The sequence below is a fragment of the Phocoena phocoena genome, chromosome 6 (genome assembly GCF_963924675.1).
Source record: "Phocoena phocoena chromosome 6, mPhoPho1.1, whole genome shotgun sequence".
NCBI lineage: Eukaryota > Metazoa > Chordata > Mammalia > Artiodactyla > Phocoenidae > Phocoena > Phocoena phocoena.
The window spans coordinates 67,027,554-67,047,702 of NC_089224.1; the positions used below are offsets into that span (position 1 = coordinate 67,027,554).

The 20,149-nt window shown below is 36.6% G+C and overlaps 1 protein-coding gene across 14 annotated transcripts in view; it reads right to left on the bottom strand.

Annotated features, from left to right (window-relative positions):
• The window catches only part of TRPM3 (transient receptor potential cation channel subfamily M member 3), a 787,839-nt gene that overhangs the window by 225,984 nt on the left and 541,706 nt on the right, over positions 1–20,149 (bottom strand). For all 14 annotated transcript variants that reach the window (XM_065879762.1, XM_065879761.1, XM_065879759.1 and 11 more), the window contains exons 4-5: positions 12,822–13,035; positions 9,583–9,707 (exon numbers count right to left, since the gene is read on the bottom strand). In XM_065879762.1, coding sequence (XP_065735834.1) covers positions 9,583–9,707; positions 12,822–13,035 — 339 coding nt within the window. The remainder of the gene's footprint in view (positions 1–9,582; positions 9,708–12,821; positions 13,036–20,149) is intronic.

Genomic DNA, 20,149 nt, shown 5'->3' on the forward strand with positions numbered 1-20,149 from the left:
TGATCTAGGACATCTGCTGGAGTTTTCCTAGCTATTTTCATGCATGTTCTGGTCTCACCCAGGAGTACTTAGTAGGCAGTCAGGAGATGGGACTTCAAGTTCTAGTTCCCCTAGTTACTTTTGTGAACTTGGGCAAGTCTTCAAATTTATTCATTCATTCGTTCACACACCCATTCAGAATTTCTCTAGGAAATGTACGTGATAAGTATTGGACTGGCTTGAGGAGACATATAATCTTGCATCTCAGTAATATCTCAAATAAATATTCAAAATATATTAATCAAAAGAAACTTTTTGGAGGGTGGTTTTCTCATCTGTAAGGTAGAGGATTTGACTATAAATTCTGAAGGCTTTCTACCTCTAAAATTGAGTCTGTACAGTCTGTATTAAAAAATACATTTGCCTTTTCCAAGTTAGCACAGAACAATGACCTTCTGTGTGTGCTGGCCACAAAAAAATTAGTTCGCTCATATCTTGGGGTCTCCTCCATTTTGTGGTGCTTTCCACGACGCAAGGGCAGTTTGGGTATCTGTGACTTCTTTCCTGAACAGAATTGAATTGAGTTAAATCAGGTTTCTGAGTCATCAATCACAGGCCTTCTGCAATCCCAGACATTATTACCTGGTGAGGTGTATGTCAACCTGCTCCAGGCAATACCAGGATAGGGGATGTGTAGCCCACTGAGTCATTCTTTCCCTCCTGATAGCACCATGATTATAATTTAGGCAGGAAGAAAAAGCATTCTTTGACTACTTACTATATGCCAGGCACTGTGATAGACACTTTTACATGGATTAATCCATTTCTTGCTTATTTTAAAGACAAAACTATAGAGGCTCAGAGAAGTAAAGCGTCTTGACAAGATCTGCCCCACTAACCTCACTGTTTCCTATAAATTGCATGTAGACCTTAAATTCCTTTACAGGGCAGGGGACATTTAGAGGAAAGACAGAGGATCCAGCCTGATTTTAAATTTATAAAGGATATTATGGTTGGTTTTGCTGCTGGACATTTTTGTCAGTGACTCAGCCGGGCATTAACATCCTGCTGACAGCTGATCAGATTATTTCCAGATGAGTTCTCCAGAACTGTATAGTAGACAGAGGTCAGGAAAGGCACCAGCAGGCAGCAAAATGGGGTTTGTGCTTTGGAGAGAGACACACAAAAGGAGTAGCAAGGTACTCTTCAGATCAGGCATGTGTTTCTGGGAGGGATGAGGGTATACTGCAGAGAAGTGGGAAACAACCTGTGTCTGAGGTAAAGAAACAAGGGGACTGAGAGAATGAAATAAAAAAAAGAAAGGCACTGTGTATCCTCAAAATCATAGCAAGGCCTGAGCTAGAGAGAACACTGGCTTGTTGTTTCCTATTCAGGCAGCTCAGCTGCAAGTCTAGGTATGAGGCAGGGTCATATTGAAACCCAGATGCTGACTCTCAGCTCAGCAATCCAAACAAGAAACCAGCAAACCCAGGGATCCATCTCTAAAGAATGCCCAGATACTTTAGCTGCATGACTCCCACTCAAATCCACAGGAAAACAACTGCATCTTTTTGCAGCACTTTGAAAATGTGTTCTTCACCTCACGGGCTGTAGAGCTGCCCCGTCCACATTTCAGGCTTTCTGCTCGAATAGGCTCGCCTCCCTCTGCCCTGTCCTGAGGTGAACTGTGTACCATTCAGATACAGGGCCTACTGTGGGAAAAGGCCTTGAGTTCTGAAAGGGGTTACTTGCTTTAGAAATCACCATGTATCAGTGGGGTGATTTTAAAATTTGTTCAGAAATTCTTTGAAAACCTTCCTTTAGTCTGGCTGGATTCAGTGACACATTTCTAAGCAGAATAAAACAGAAGTGATGGTGTGTGGCTTCCAAAACTAGGTCATAAGAGGGTTCCTCTTCACTCTCTCTTGGATCACCTACTCTGGGGGGAGCCAGTTGCCATGTTAATAAGGCAGCCTCCTGGAGAGATCCACATGGTGAAAACTCCTCCCAATAGCCACGTGAGTGAGTCATCTTGGAAGAAGGTACTGTAACCCCATTCAATCCTTCAGATGATGCAGCCCCAACTGACATCCTGACTGTGACCTTATGAGAGACCCCAAGCCAGAACTACCCAGCTAAGCCACTCACAAATTCCTGATCCGCAGAAACGGTGATATAATGAATGTTTAAAGTCGTTAAGTTTTGGGGTAATCTGTTATATGGTGATAGATAACTAATATAATACTGCATTATTATTATCTTCTTGGAGACTTCAAAACATATTCTCTTCCCTCTACTCTGGATTCACTGATGCATCATAATTTCATGACCTCCATTCTGCCCCATTCTGGTCCTCTAAGCTGCCTGGCATTCCATCCCTAGGCTCTGATCAGGTCTGCTTCCTATTCTACACTGGGGCTATGACTACCATCCTCCACGTTCCTCATACGTCTGACCCCAAACACTATCTCTCCTCATTTGGCAGATGATCTGACTCCTGTGTTTACACATTTGCCAGCTGGATGACCCAAGGCAGGTTATTTACCTTCTGGTCTCAGTGTCTCCATTTGTAAATGGAGATTAATAATGATTATAACTACCTCACTGAGTCATTTTTAGGATTCAATGAGATATAAAACTCATGAAATGATCCACATATGAACTTAAAAAAATGACAGTTGCTCTTATATGGAGAAGTAATATTGCATAATAGGTAAGAATGATCTGGGGAACTGGATGGCCTAGGTTTACATCCCAGCTACATAATTTATTAGTTATATAACATTGGGCAAGTTACTTAATCTCATTGTGTTTAGTTTCACCATCAGTAAAATGGGAAGGATGAAAAAAAAAAAAATGGGAAGGATGATAGTGATACTAAAAATAGCAACTTCTGAGTGCCATTATGAGGATTAAATGACTATCTGTGTAAAGTGCTTAGATGGATGCCGATACTTATTAAACTCTACAATTGTGTTGATATTATCATTGTTATTATTATTTCAGTGATAAATGATAAACCTCCAGCTAAACTTCAAAATCCTGCCATCAACTCTGCCTACATATTCTTTCGTCGTCTCCTTCGGTTACAAGGGTACAGGTGGTTAATCTCCCCTTTAGCTCTGGACCCCATCACCTCAGGGCCACTCTAGGACTTATTTCATTAATTATCTCCTCTCCAACCCTAACTCCATTTCTACCATAAACTTATAAACAAACTCAGGTCTCTCCAATCTTGAAGAAAAAAATCCCTCAAATTATGGCTCCCTTTGGCTACTCATGTCCCTTCTCTGCATCCCAGACAAACCTCTAAAAGGTAGTTTCTACTTGCCATCTCTACTTCTTTTTTTCCTCCTCAACCCATTGAAATATGGCTTGATCCTCCATCATGCTTCTGAAACAGCTCTGACCAGTGATACCAATGATGTCTGTCTTGATCAACTCGATGAACACTTCTAAGTCCTTCTCTCCCTTAGACTCTCAGTTGTACTTGGCATTGCCCTTCACTCAGTCCTTCTAAAACACAGTCTTCCCTTGGCTTCTAAAACACTCTCTGGTTTTGCTCCTCCCTCTTAGCCCTTTCTCTGGTCTCCTTCGCAGGCTGCTTTTCCTCTGCTCAACCGTTAAATATTGGCTATCACCAGGATCCGGGATACCATCAGGCCCTCCTTTTCATCACTCTACATACTCTGCTGTATGTAGTGATCCATCCACTGCAGTGGCTTTAATTATCATCTATATGCAGACATCTTCTGAATCTAAGCGGGTAACCAGATCTTTCTCACTATCCTGCTGGACATTTTCACATAGATATTTCAAAGGAACTTTGAAATCAACATGTCCAAATCCAAACTCAACACTGTGTTTACTGAAACTGTATTACCCATGCAACTGAATGTAGCCCTGAACCTGAGTGTGGTCCAGGTTTAGCTAGCATTGGCTCCTTCATGACTGTAAAGACTTGGGTGGGTCTCCCTGTCTCAACTTCTCCTCTCACATCCTCTGAATATATCGTATCTAACCTAGTCATAGAAGTCTAATAAACTCCATGTAATAACACTCCTGGGAGGTTTTCTGAGCTTACAGTATGAAGTCACATTTGGCTTGCATCTGAAGTAAATGAAAAATGTACTGAGTTGAAAATGACACTAGAATTATCAATTGCATTATTAAACTTGATTTTTCTTGGCTTAAAATATAAAAATGACATCAAAAGAACATTTGCCAATTAAATGTAACAACTCTTAAAGGTTATAAAATTCTGAGAATATATCTATACCTTAGGGAAGACAGAAGATATTGAACGTCAAGGTAATTTAATAACCACATAAGATGATGCTTTGGAAATCTACCTTGTGTTTTCATCCCCAGGCTAAAATGAAAAGTGCTTTTTCTTGTGATCATGCCTAGATTTTTCATTTGCCATGTGTTTTGTTAATCTAAATTTGGGAAAAGACAAATCATAAAGGCTTCAGAAACTGTTCAATTACTTGAAACAATTCTGGTCAGATTGTTTTCTAAAGCAAGAATCTAAGTCTGAAATGAGTCATATAAAAATCACAGTTCATTGGAATTTCTTTCTTGACTTAACACTGGTGACACTTTCATAATCATCATTCCAGATTGAGAGTATTTAGGGACAAAGAAAAGGGCTCAGGTCACTCTCATTGAGTCTACTTTTGAGTTTAATTTACAGGCATAAGATATCTGCCAGTATCTCAACTAACAATAAAAACATAATATCATTAAATATTTTCTTATATATCACTTGGCATACTATTGGGTTGGCCAAAAAGTTCATTCGGGGTTTCCCATAAGATTTTATGGGAAACCCCGAATGAACTTTTTGGCCAACCCAATACTAGTTAAGAGTACGGGCTTTGGAGACAGTGGATCTTGGCTTAGTTTTTTTTTTTTTTTTTTTTTTTATGGAATAAAACATATCTCAGCAGGCTAATATATACAATCACAGAGAGCTTCCTCAAATACGAGCTCAATAAATTACAATTCCTATTATGATTATGCTCATCGAAGTTGTATAAAATAGAGCAAATGTTTTTCAACTTAGAGATGAAGAAATCAAATCTTATAGAGTTTAAGTGACATGTCAAGGCCTTATGTTCATGCAAAGTATTATGTTAGTGGTTACCATCAAACAAAGAAAACAATTTAATCCCTATTTTTGAGGAGTTTTTAATTAAGTTGGGGAAAAAGACAGTTGTGGGAGAACTACCATCAGGCATACGATATTGTGGGTGAAGTCAGGGAAGCTGTCTTGGTGGAAGGGAGCCTTGAGCTTAGTTTGATGGAAGTACAGGATTATGGGTTGCCATAGAAGAGAACAGCAGTAGGAATAATATGGAGACATCACAGAGGTAGAGTTAACCTTAAGAGCTGAACAATATTCGTTTTCAGGTCTAATGGCAGGGCAAAAGATTGTTACTATCTCAGTATTCATAGCATTATTCTTCACCAAAGTCTGTTGTTTTTAACTATTAATTGAAAGATTTGGTTAAACAGAGTTGAAGGTATTTAAATTTAAAGAATCAAGGCTAGTTCTATCACTGAGTTGGGAGGATCATGCATCTTTCAAAGGGGTTACAGAAGAGCCTCTTCTCATTCCACATTTCTTTGTCTCCATCCCCAATGTGTAGAGGCTTCACCATCCACCTCCCAACTTGAGCTGCTACATAAGAAAATAGTTTTATATTCAGATACTTGGTTAAAAAATCCCTCGACTATAGTTACTATAGTATGATCAAGCTCTGTAATACGAGTAGAGGTTAAGTTGTGGTAAAGTTGTGAACCAGATATAATTTATCATTATATTTTTTCCATAATGTTTATTTTCCCTGAAGCCTGAATTTCATCATGGTCAATCCATCTCCTCAATATTTATTGAGTACCTACTATGTGTGTGGCTCTAAGTTGAACTCAGAATCCAAAGATACATGCCTTATATCTTTAAAGTCTAGTTAAGAGATCAGATTTGAAGGGAAGTACATTTTTCAGAATATCTAGAAGCACACCCTAGGACAAATTAATCTTTCTTCTTTATTTTTAGGGCTAGTATTTGCCTTTATGGTGTCATTCCAAAGGTATATTCAAATTCTAAGATGAATAGCAACTGTGATGTCTACTACTTCTATCAATAAAATAACTCTAGTAGTACTTGAATTTTCAGCTTCTAAAAGTGCTCATCTGAGAGCCAGCCCCACAGAAATAAAATGATCTATATTTTCTATTGGTTTGGATATAAATCTACTGTAATAAAATATCTGGCATAAGATATAGAGCCTTTCTTTTATCCTTATTTTTTTATTTATTTCAAGTAAATTTCCTGGATTTCCCTTGACATTTACTTTGTGCCACTTCAATCTTATTCTGGAACATAGACACAGACTTGACCAAAAATGCAACAATCCTATTTTTTCAAATGATTGCATTTTGATAGAATTCTGAAGTGGTCAGGATTTTTAATAATATGTTGGTTGTTTTTCTCTGCTACCTGATGTCTGATCCTGTAAGGTTTCCTTTTTGATGTTTATTACATGTGTGTTTGTTTATATAAAATGGAAGAAAAAGGATAGAAGGTATTAAATCAAGCTAGCTATGGAAATTATTGTAACTACTTAAGAAGCTTACCAGACAACACTTCTGTTTTAATGAATTTTAGGGAGATTTTTACCAGTGACTACATATTTCATTCAAATATTTCTTTTTATGACAGCCTAACATCATATTCCTTTTAAATTATCATTTAAATTATACATTAGAATAATAAACACATATTTAAATGTCCCTCAAACTATGTCATAAATCCTGTATATCAAAAACAGCACTTTTGGGAATTCCCTGGCAGTCCAGTGGTTAGGACTCTTTGCTTTCACTGCCGAGGGCCTGGGTTCAATCCCTGGACAGAGAACTGAGATCCCACAAGCCACGTGGTGCAGCTAAATAAATAAATAAATAAATAGAAAAGAGGAAAGAATCTATAGGAAAGAGAAAATCACGATTGGAAAGTGAATCACCTAAATAGGTCAGTACACAGATTAAAAAAAAAAATTAAATTAAAAAAAACTCACAAAAAACAGCACTTTTGCTCCAAATAATTTACAACTTGAAAAACAAACTCTTATTATATAAGAGTCTGAGAAGTCCTATGTGTATTGTGGTTTCCCAATTTTGGGGGAAAAGCATGCCAGAGTGGTTGAAATTCAATAGATCTTGGTCAAAGATTTACTAAAAAATGAAAATACAATTGTTTTTCCTGTGCTCTCTACAACCTGCCAATTTTACTTCCTCTTCTCGGTCTCTCCACAAGTTCACTTGGATCTTTGTGAGCCATGGCTTGCCTTTATTAGACCCCTGTGAGCAGGGACAATGAATGTGCACATTTTATTGAACTTATAAGTGGCTTTTTCGGCTCCCTGAACTTGGATCAAGACTAGTTTTGAAATCAGACAATGTAAGTAAGTCCCGTTGGCAAAGGCATATGTAAGTTCCTATTGGCATAGAACAGGTAAGAAATACAGGGAGAAAGAAAAGAAGAATGAAAAAGAGGAGCACATGAGGAGGTGAAAGCAGAGAAAAAAAGCTAGAATTGGAGGAAAATGAATTAGGGGTGATTCACCCAACCCAGCAAGGCAAGTAAATACAATATAAGTATTGTCTTTCCACAATCATACAGAAATACAAGACAAACAAAATGACACAGAAAGGCAGTAGGCCAGCATTCTCTGCAAATGATTAGGCAACTGAGGTAATTATATGGTTACTCTATCTTGAATAAAGAAATAATCAGCCTTCATTTATTCATAGTTCATCTGCATGAGAAAGTTCCAGAACGGTTTTCCCCCCACAAAATTGAATAATAACAACTCAGGTTTACAAGAGAGATGCTGAAACTATGAACATTTAAAAATGACTTCTGAATCATCACGACATTTTAAATAGTTAATTCATTTGTTAATAAAATGAACTATTAGATGCTCTTGGTATTAGGGGGCATTTTAGCATATTCTAATTCTTTAAGAACTGTATTTGTTCTAGTTCGCAACTGATATATACTTAAAAGCCAACTTGGAATCTAAGGCAAATATTAACCCAAATACATTCCATCAAAGACTAGTCCCAGATACTTTGAAAAAATTAGTATTACTTTTCCAGTCGGTTCTGCCAACATAACACTTTGGGAATTGCTGCTTGAGATATTCAATTTTTGTATGATACAAAACAGCAAGTACATTTTAGTTAAGAGAATATTACACTGATAAAACTATCTCATTCCTTATTCTACATATTCTGGATAAATTCGTGTTTCTACATGTAATTTGGTAGCATAGATATGGACATTTCTTATCACTTAAAATAAAGTTATTTATCACTTAAATAAAGTTCTGAAGGATTCAAAGAGTGTTTATTTACTGCTTCCATTTCATGATCTTTGATTTTTAAATTCAAAGTATTTTGCATTGCATTTTTAAAAATTGCACTTACTGTGTTGCACTGAAATAAGATGGTTTCATTATACTGCAACACAATAGAAGAAGCAGTTTAGGACCAGTTTGATTAAAAAAAAAAAATTTTTTTTTTTTTTTTTTTTTTTTGACTCAGACAGACTTCATGTTACTTAGAGAGAACTGCGAAGCACATTTATTACTCTATGCCAGGCCTTGATTGGGAATGGAGGATTGTATTGATCTGATATAGAGAAGCATTGATAAATAATTAATTGCTAAAATTACTGGGGACAAAAGAAATAAATAATGCATGGCAATCTGTGTACACAGTCTAACTCATACCAGTGGAATTTTGGAAAGTATTACATAGGGGAAAAAGTCTGGTTGTTAGTAGGAGAGAAAAACCCTAGAAGGTAGGTGGGGAATGACCTGTTTGTGGTTTTAAACAAACGAAAAAGAGACCCTGGAAATAAGACAGTGGCTCAGAAAAAATAGGACCAAATTCTCTCTGGCAAAACTGTTGATTGATTGGTCAGTGTGTGGCTCCTGACATCAGAACAGGAAAGAGAGGTTAACAACCTGCTGAGTTTGGTCAAGGGCTTCTGAGTAGCTCCAGAGCAGGAAATAAAGATCCCAACTGTGCCACTCCTCACCCAAGCATTTAGCAAAAGAAAGGCCAACCAGGGAAGCCACAAGTTTGAATGGAAAGAATCTCCCTCTGTAGCCTCCTGTCCTAGGTGAAGGGCACTCAAATAAAGAAGTTGGAGACCTGGGATGAGGAAAGTCCTCATTTTATGTATCAGTCAATGAATTCATGCTGTTAATTAATCTTCACATAACTGTGCCAAGAACACTTACAAAATTTGATGGGTGATAAAAGACCATTGCTTGATTCAAACCAAGAGGGTAGTTGATAAGTCTTACTTAGGACCTTTCCTAATCCTAAGAACTGACACGGACTTCACATAGATAGATTCTGGAAAATAAATAGTCTCCCATAACTATTCCTAACATCAGTTTCATTTTGGGAGGTGGGGACTGCCAGAGTAATCCAGTATGCAAAGTTTGAATTCTAATTTTATTTTACTCTTTTGATATCACCTCTATGAGAAGTCACATACAGGGAGCTCCCAGGACTTACATCTCTTCCAATCAGGTCCTCCTGGTTTTCCACAATTCCCCAAGGGGCGATACCTATGGTACATATCTTCCCTCGAGACTTAGATGCATGATCCTTCAAGGCATCTCCAACATGACGAATAACACCTAAGAGGAAAAAGAGAAGTATTACTCTTGCCTTTTAAAGCAATTACTTTCCATTGATCTAAAGGAAATTGTGGTAGCTGTTTTTCCTAAGATTAAATGCACTGAATATAAAGTTTTGACACATTTCTACACGAACTACACGTGTTCAGGAGAGAACATAAACTTGCAGCTCTAATGCCAGATACATTTGCTGGACTTGTATATGAACTCTAGTAATACATTTCTTATTCTATCTCATATGGAAAAAAAGATGTATACAATATCTATAAAAAAAATAAATACAGGACTTCCCTGGTGGTCCAGTGGTTAGGGCTCTGCACTTCCACTGCAAGGGCCATGGGTTCGATCCCTGGTCAGGGAACTAAGATCCTGCAAGCCACGTGGCCAAAATAATAATAAAACTTCATTTATAAAAAAAGAATAAATACGATACTTTAAACTTAGAGAATCTTTTCTTGTATTATAAGTATAATGACATGTTACTATGACTAAGTACTAATACCGTGACAATATCCTATAAAAAGCATCATAAATAATATTATATTAAATCTATACCACAGTTTGTGTATGAGTTAGAGTCAGCAAATATTGTAATTACTTAGCTCAGATTTTGTTAATCTTGATTTCAACTTCTTATTTATGGACACATAATGTGGAGACCCTGCTTGTAAAGAAAATGTTGACATATTCTGTGGAAAATTTATGTTAAAAATACATAAATACACCTTTTTAGACATCATTCTAATTATTTTCCTCTTCTGTCATGATGGCCTTCCCATCACCACGCCTTTCCTCACCATAGTTAAGAGTGAGAAAATTCAGTTTACAAGATGGTAGGGAACTACCTTTTATCTTTTAATAAACCATTTAAATAAGATATAACTTCTAATCTTTTAACTTCTCTCTCAAGTGATCATTTTTATAGAAGATATAAAATACATTCTCTAAGAAAAGATGCTTCCATTTATACTTTAAGGAAAATTCCACCCATTCTTCAAGGAAAAACTCACACCTAGTTCCATCTCCTATATGAAAGCTGAGTTGAATTTGATTTCTTCTCCATTTGAACAGGGTTGCAGTTTGTATATTTTGAATAGTTCAGTATGTCACTGAACATATTCTTCTTTGGTTCATAATCACATGTGAGGATGTCTCTGCTCAGAGTAAACTCATTTAGGGGAAGGTTGGAGATCAGCGTCTTACTCTCTTCAGGTGCCAGCACAGAGCGAGGGCTCAGGAACTGGGCACCACTGAACTAACTAAGCACACAAAACACACCAGGCAATTTAATCACAGGAGACAACAGACATGTGTGAACAACTCAATTCTGAAATATTCATAAGATCAAACAGAAAGAGCCTCCTTTAAAAAAAATCAAATAACAGAGTAGTGTAAATAGCCACGAATCCATGCGGAGCTGTGCTGGGAGCATTGGGAAGCATATCAATTTCACTTACTATCTCATCTATGGATCTTCTAAGAGAAAGTACTGATAAAGAAAACCAAATACAAGAGTAAAGGTGTGAATATTAGTGTTAAGTTTTTTCCTATTTATATGCAAAACTCATTTGGGGTCCAGTCCTGGACAAGAAGGTTAACTTCATGGTAGCCCCTCCCTCCATCTGCCACAATTCCACCTTCACCTTTTACCCAAGCTGAGTGTTCAATCGAACACACTTTGAGTGTTGGATTGAACGCTATGCCTGGAGAGAGGCAGAGGTGAACTCTTTGGTTTACAACATTTACGCTGTTAATTCTTCCTTTGATATTGGATGCATTTCACAAAAGAAGAAAAACAATAAACAATGTTCCAAGTTCCCCCAAACAGAAGATTGGTAAGCATTTCTTTTAGAAACCTTTGAGTTGATCTCCACAGGAGATGCAGGTTATGCCAGGAAAGCAAAAGACTGAATAATTATAGGCGAATGATGCCTGTTAAACTGTGAGTTAAAGTTGGAGCTTAAAGCCTGAACAGCCACGAAAGAAAACTGCTCTGTAGATATTTGATCATCACAAAGTAAACAGTAAAGAGCCGGCTGAGCAGGTCATTCTAAGATCATGTCACTATACAGACTGAGTCAGGGTTTCACATGACAACGATGGGCACGGCCAATATGCAGATTTCGCTGTGTAAATGAACCTATATTGTTGTGAGCTGAATGTTCACAACTTCTAGGTATGGAGGAGAATTCTGAGTGCAGGTCTCACTCAGACATCATCTAAACTACAAACAAATGAATAAACAACATTGAGATACATTTTATTTAAAACTAGTTGGTCCAGGGTTATGTTCAGCATGTCCCACTAACTTCAAATGTGTCCACGTGTGCAGACTTTGAGTCTTGAAACAAGTCTGAATTAATTTACTGCAGCATTACCTGTCTCTTCCAATTGGCTCTTCTGACTCAGGCTGGGGAAATATATCAAAACATTTACGGCATCCATTCCATTATCTGCTGCACATTCCTAATGCTCTGCAGATAAGCACTTAACTCTAAGTGGGTTTGTAAGAATTGATTTGACAGCCTGCCTGGATCACAATATAGAAACTCATTTGGCAGGTAGAAAAAACTGCTCGGAGTTCAGAGTGGGGTGTGTCTTCTGTTGGTGCAGAGTTGATTCAATGAAATACTTTAAATAGTAAACACGTGTTACTCCAGACTTTGCTGTCACCCCAGATGGAAAGGGCATTCTGCAAACTCTAAAGCTATTTGCATCAAACTTAAAATCACTTAAAGAACAGAGTCTCCAATTTACAGCAAAAGTTATTCCTTAAAAAATTACTGGATGCCTATTTGTCAAATTGAGGTATTGAAAATATCCTGTGAAATTCCACTAGTGGTGTTTATAAATTCTGTAGTCGAGTATTAAATATCCCAATCTGTTTCTTAAGTGTAAATAATTCTTCTTGGTTGAGAAATGACAGTACAGTTATCATTTAGGTAGAGGAAGGAGAGAGACTCAGTGAAAGGAGCAATAACCAGCAGGTGTGGACACACAGGTGTAGGGGCTGAGGTGGGGGAATGTAAATATATTTAACCTCAGGAGAAAATGACCTTAGTCACAACATTCTCGTGGCCTTATGTTGTCCTTCTCTGTCCCACTTCCAATTACCTGTGTTAACACCTCCAGTGAATATCCATGCTCCAGTTGTCATGGCTGCTTTGATGAGACCTTTCCCAAAGACTTGCTTGAGTTTTGGCTGGAGTTCAAAGTTCTGTAGGCCCCCATGAACTGAGATGAGAAGCTTGGGAAGCTCCAACTGCCATTCCTTGGTCATCAGGTGTAGGAGGAGATCAGGTTTTGTATCGAAAGATACTCGTACGTACTAGAAGAAGGACGACCATTGATTAGGGAGACAGGGCAGGGCTGACTGTGGCTGCTTATCTTTACTGATTGCAATGATATGTATAGTTACTTGAAGAAAACGTCTTATAAAAACTAGATTTTTTAAAAGGGGCAAATCAATTGCTTTACCAAAAGAGCCTTCTAGACAAAGGGATTCACCATTTTAAAAGGTTTACTTGAAATTCTGAATGACTACAAATTTTTAAATTATTTAACTTTCTAAAATGCAGTGTAAACACAACTTTCCCTGGGATGGGTTCTTTGCTCAAAGGAAATCGTATTTATATTTTACCAACCTTAAAATCTGTGCAACAGTTCAAATGTTGCTAACATTTTCAATATAAATAATCCCTCTATACCAACTGGACCTAGATATGACTGTTTCTGTGACCCTATTATTTTGAGAGGTTTTGAAAAATTCTACAGTTCTACATAATGTAACAAGAACTTTAAAATATGGTAACAGCTGATTATATTTATTTAAATCTAAAAATAACTGCATACCAAATGTTTTCTTTATCTTTCAAAGAAAAGTGACAGAAGTCATTCCAATTATTTTTGTAGAATAGTTGAAAAAAATTGAAGTGCATAGCAGATACCAAGGTATTACCAGATGCAACTGGAAATAAAGTTATGATAAGTATATATAAATAAAATGCTATAAATACATATAATGATAAACATCTATATAACTATATATATATATATATATATATATATATATATATATACACACACACATACTCATTTAGGTCTTTAATTATATAAATATTCCATTTCTAGCTGGAAACAACTAGAATATTGGGCAAATGCACCTGAAAGCCTTTTGAAATGTATTGCTGAGCTGGCATGAAAAGAGAGAATATTCAGATACCTAAACAAAGTAGAAGCTGGAATCTCAGGAGCTAAGGAAATACCAAAGCAAGCTTTGGCCTTGAGGCTTTCTCCTGAATCCTGGAGGACCATGAGCATCTGCTTTGGTAGCTTAATGCAGTATGGGGGTGCCTAAGGAGAGACCCCACATAAAGCTGGGATACTTCAAAGGGCTCCACTCTCAAGTGTAAGGAAGAAAAATAAATAAGGCTGATGGTCAGAAGAATAGAGCAAGGAAACTTGCCTGCCTCAACCTTGATTCTCAGCAGATGGGAAAAAAAAATTCTCCTCTGGTTATTTATAAACAAAAGTGGGTCCTCATACAGGTTCTGGTCCACATTCACACTCTCAGTGTGGTTTGAGAAACATCAGAGTATTTAATATAAGATGGTGCTGGTGGGGTAATGGCTCCAGATAACTCTCAGAAGTAAATGCAAATTCTCTGTGGAGGAATACATCATCAATCCAGGTCTCAAATAATTCCCATGGGAAAATAAGCATTTCATTGTAAAAAAATAAAATTACAAAAGGAAGTAAAGCAACATGAATGAGAACCAAAAGACAATGGATAGCAGAAGATCCTCAAAGATACTGAAATGTTCAGAGAGAGAATATGAAATAGTTACATTTAATATGTTAAAAAACATAAATGAGAAAATTGAACATATGAATAAAGAACAAGTGATTATAAAAAATGATCACATACATTTGAAAAAGAGTAAAAAAGAACTTCTAGAAATTAAAATATAACATTTTAAATGAAAAATACAGGGGATAAATGAAACTACAGATCAGACATGTTAACTATAGATCCAGAGAAATAAGCCAGATGCAGCCTAGAAAAATAGAGGAATTGAAAACATAGAAGAAAATTTGAGAATTTTAGAAGACGTAATCAGAATTCTAGATAGAAATAAAAGAGATAATGTGGAAGAGGCAATACTTGAAGAAATATTGGTTGGGAATATCTCAGAATTACTAATTCTCAGATTCAAGAAGCTCACTGAATCCCAAGCAAGATAAATAAAAAGAAACCCCACGCACAGATACCTTATAGAGAACACCAAAGGGTAGGGGGAAAAGCCTTCAAAAGGAGCTAGAAAAAGACAGATTACCTACAAAGAAACAGTCATTAGACTGATGGCTTACTTTCAGCAGCAACAATGGATGCCAGAACAGTGTCTTCAATTTGCAAAGAGAAATTATCTGTCAGTGTAGAATTCAGCAAAAATGTCTTTCCAAAATGAGAGCACATTATAGACATTTTTAGACTACCAAAACTGAGAATTTACTTCTAGCAGACTTCACTGAAGGAAATTTTAAGATATATGTAGCAGGCAGAAGTTACATGATCCCAGATGGATGATCTGAGATACAAGAAAGAACGGTAAACAAAGATATTAGCACATACAGGGTAAATCTTAAAAAGCACTGGTTGTAAAATATAAAATGATAATAGTGTCTAATATATGGTGGAAAGGGATAGAACTAAAGCACTGGATAATATAGCATATAAATTAGGGAGTAGTAATTAGAGTCAAAGCATTCTAAAGTTTATATATTATGTGGGAGAGAAAAGTTTTAATTTTTGGAATTTGTGAAGTATTAATGTTGAAGTTACATAACCACAAAAAGAACAGACTTGCATGTAATCATACAAACATATGCTTTTGGATGTATAAATAAAAAAGGTTATGCAGGAGATGACAATTTATTGTAATATTTTTTGGATCGGGGAGACCCCACTGTTGCAAAAACCTTAAAAATTATATGTCAATTCTTTTGTTAAAGTATATTTTAAATATATTTAGCAGAAATGTGAGGCACAGACATACAAAATATCAAAGTAGCTTGATAAATTAAGCTGCATAATCAAGAAATACAAAAGAGCTAACGTTTCTCATATATATATACTAGAAATCCAAAGAAGTGTTAGAATCTAACAAGCTGGTTCTATATTGATTTAATCTACTCGGCAAAAATCAATTCCAGAATGGAAAGAGTAAAGGTTGGCAATTTTAGCTAAGTACATTATATCAAAAGAATTATATCACTTATTTTACATTTGGTAGTGTATAAAATAAGTGATATAATAGCTAGTGGGAAGCAGTTGCATAGCACAGGGAGATCAGCTCGGTGCTTTGTGACCACCTAGAGGGGTGGGATAGGGAGGGTGGGAGGGAGGTGCAAGAGGGAGGGGATATGGGGATATCTGTATACATACAGCTGATTCACTCTGTTATACAGCAGAAACTAAGACACCATTGCAAAGCAATTATACTCCAATAAAGATGTTAAAAAAAAGAATTATATTACTTATATCAATAGAATTTAACTAGAGTTTACAATGTGGGGAACCACATATTTTGTACACAAACTCTCATGTAGAGGGCAAGAACTTTCAGATATCAGCAGAAATCTTCAACAACAACATGTGCTTTTTTTGGAATTTGTGAAGTATTAATGTTGAAGTTGCATAACCACAAAAAGAATAGACTTGCATGTAATCATACAAACATATGCTTTCGGATGTATAAATAAAAAAGGTTATGCAGGAGATGACAATTTATCATCCAGCCTTGGGGCTGGAGAAAGGGTACTGCAGTGGTAGAAGCAAACACAAGGGTTTCTTAAATAAAAGCTTTTAAAATTATCTATTGTTATATTTATTATCCATTGAGTGACTGTTTATAAGGAAGCTATCTGTATAATGAACGCTATAAAATAAAAGAATAAAGTGTTTTCTGTGCCCCTACACTGAACTTATGCTACTTAAGTAATTAAAATTTGGTAGCTTTACTAGATTAAATTTATACCATTTTGAATAATTCTAGAAAGGGATATTTAGTAAAATAAACTAGAACTGAGACTCACAAGGCTTCCAAACTATACAAACCAAGAATGTTCATTGTGGAAGATGCTAAGAAACTGCTTCTCAAATTATTCAGTAACTTTATTTCAGTATCACTTTCTTATTCCTTCAAAAAACCCCAACTAAATAAGAATCCATATTCTTCTAAGGTGAGATATAAATTACACTTCTAAATATAGAAAAACATCTAAAGTATAAAAATCCTCCTAAAATTAAAAAATCCTTCTAAAATCCCCTTGCAAGCCTAGATAGTGGTTCCTAAAATTTCTGAAGAACTGTAAAGCTGTAGTCCCAATGATTAGAGAAGGCTTACATGAGAATAGTAAAATGTTTTGAAAAACAAGAAAAGTAGTGTGATTATGGCTTTTGGAACTTCAAGATGCCTCACTGAGCAATCCTACCTGCACGTTTCATTTAGCCAGGTAAATAATGTGAGATTCTGAGCCACAGGTAGTGTCTGGGAACCGACACACATACATTACTAATTAACTCAATGTGAAGAGATATGGCAATCATACTAAATCACTACAGAGATTGTGTAATAATTTTAGTATGTGTAACCTAGCTAAATAACATATCATGGGGACTTCCCTGTGATCTAGTGGGTAAGACTCCACACTCCCAAAGCAGGGGGCCTGGGTTTGATCCCTGGTCGGGGAACTAGATCCCACATGCATGCTGCAACTAAGAGTTCACATGCCACAACTAAGAAGCCCGCATGCCACAACTAAAGATTCCACATGCTAGCAATGAAGATATTGCACACATCGCAACTAAGACCTGGCACAGCCAAAATAAAATTAAAGAAAGAAAAAAAGAATATTAAAAAATAACATATTATGGAGTTCAATTATTTATGGTAATTAGTAATAATAATCTTAATGCATTTTTAGGAATAAGTCTCACTTGGTAAATAATTCCCTTTGGGGCTTTTAAAGTTACAACTTACCAATAAGGAACCCAATTTACTGATCATGTAAGCAGTTCACTGGAAAGTGACCAACGAATCTAGTGAATATGTTAAAATTCCTTTTGAACTAGCTTCATCTTTTTCCTAGCTAGAAAACGAAGAAAAGCTTGCTGGTGATCACGAAACACTTGTTACTCAGTTAATAAGTGCTCCAGTGGGGGAATGAATGAATGACCTTAGATCACCTTGTCCCTGGTTCTCTGTCTTACAGATGAACAAACAGAGGTATTCAGGGTCTGGCCTGTGTAAGGTCATGTTGCTCATAGGCTCTCTGTGCATATTTCTCTCTACTCTCAATTTCTTAACTACTGAGAAAAAACCCCAAACCTACAATCAAATCCCTTGTGTTCCAGGTACATACATACTGTGTGCTTTACATGCATCATTTCATGGACTCCTCCCAATTACGAGGTTGGTGGCATCCACATTTACGGGGGACAGGAAAGAACAGTAAGTTCAACAGCTGTTAAGTGGTGATGACAGGATTCACACCCCAGGTCTGTCTGACTCCAGGTCCTTGCTCTTGACCTCAAAAACATAAATGCCTCCTCTCTCCTTACTTCTCCTTTTCCTTCACTTACAACCAAGCAGTCTGCGAGTCCTAACGATCCATTTCTCAAATGGTGTTCTCATCCAGGCCTTTCCTTCTATTGCTTCAGTTGTTATTTTAAGAATAAATAAGAATGTTCTTTATTAGGATGTCATTTGGGGTTGTGGAAACAGTCCTACTGGTTCCTCTAACCCTGTGTTCTCAATGAGACACCAACAGGCAGATTTCTTTCCCCAATTCCTTTTTGATCATATTATTTCTCAATTCAAATAGTTACATCATACATAAACTCCCATTCTGCCTGTCACGGTCCCCACAATTTGGCCTTACCCTACTTATTTAAGAGGTGTTCCCCCGCTTCTCTCTGTATTTGGCTAATGTTATTCCCCAAGTCCTAGAAAACCCAGTCCCTCCCCTTTCATCTACATAAACCATTCTTGTCTTTCAAAGGCTCTTATTGACTGCTCCTTGGAATGCAAGCTCATGTTGACTCAATATAACTCTCAGTCAAACTCAGTCTAATATATATTTTTTTCCTGTTGTTTCTTGTTTGTGTCAGTTTTATCTCCCATTTGCAAGATCTTTGAGTGGAGGGATCATGTTTGGTCTGACCTACGATTTTGGATAAGCCTTTCAGTACTGGCTATGATGTAGTTACAATCTTAGAAATAAAAGGGAGTTTAGAAATATCTTAGCAATCATGGGAACTAGAAATACTCTATTTCAGTTTTTCTGCTTTACAGATGACACTGAGACCCAGGGAAGGTGAGTGACTGGGAGTCAGAATTAGTTATCTAGTAATTAACCACTCACCTAACCCATTATTAATGCTACTGTTACACTGAAAACTCTAGGTTGAGCTGTGCTTCTCAAACTTTAACATGCAAAACTCACCCAGGGGACCTCAAAAATGCAGGTTCTGATTCAGTAGGTATGAGGTGGGACTTGAGGTTTTGCATTTCTAACTAGCTCCCCAGGGACCACAGGAGTAGCAAGGATTACAATTCTTCCCCAGACCAAAGATTCTAAGTGGTGTGTCTAGCGTTTATCACTGGGTCCAAGGGAAGAAAGAACACTCAATATTTTACACAAAAATCAAAGAGAAGAATGGAGGAAATAATGGAAAATTACTCAGGCCATGAGAAGTAGGAAAGTGCAGCCACTGATAAGCTACTCAATTTCAACTACCTAATTTTTTTTCACCAGGACTAATTCTTATACAAAGGAACACATGATTAATGACAGCCCACCCCTGATACCCAGAAACTGATAAATAACATAAATACTGGGTGTCCCTGTTCCTTTAATGTTGGCCATTATTTTAGATTTATTTTTTCCTTCCCTTGGAGAATAAAAGATTTTTTAAAAAAGGAAGCATTTAAATGAATCAATTTGTTACTTTTTGTATGTTATTGTTTAGCAGCTCAAGGAAACAGTTTAGGGATAAGAGGATAATTAAAACTACGGGATAAAATGACACTTTATGATTACCTGGAGATTTCAGTTTTTAAATTATATTCTTATACCCATAAGAATCAGGTTATTCAGTAATTCTCCCAGTGCTTGTAATATAACAGTTAACTCAGGTGCTGAATCAGCAGCTTCAAGGTCATAAATGGTTGTACCCAGAGCAATTAATCAATTCCTGCTCAAAGGTCAATGTGATTTGAAATTAGGAGCTATTCTGGTTGTCAAGATAAGCAATTTTGACTGTCCACTTGTGAGCTCATTAATTGCCAAGGGATCACCTTACAAATAACAAGAAATCTTCCTAATGTGTATATTAAATTTTGTTACCTGGGCAGTACTCTGATGTGGTGATGTGTGCT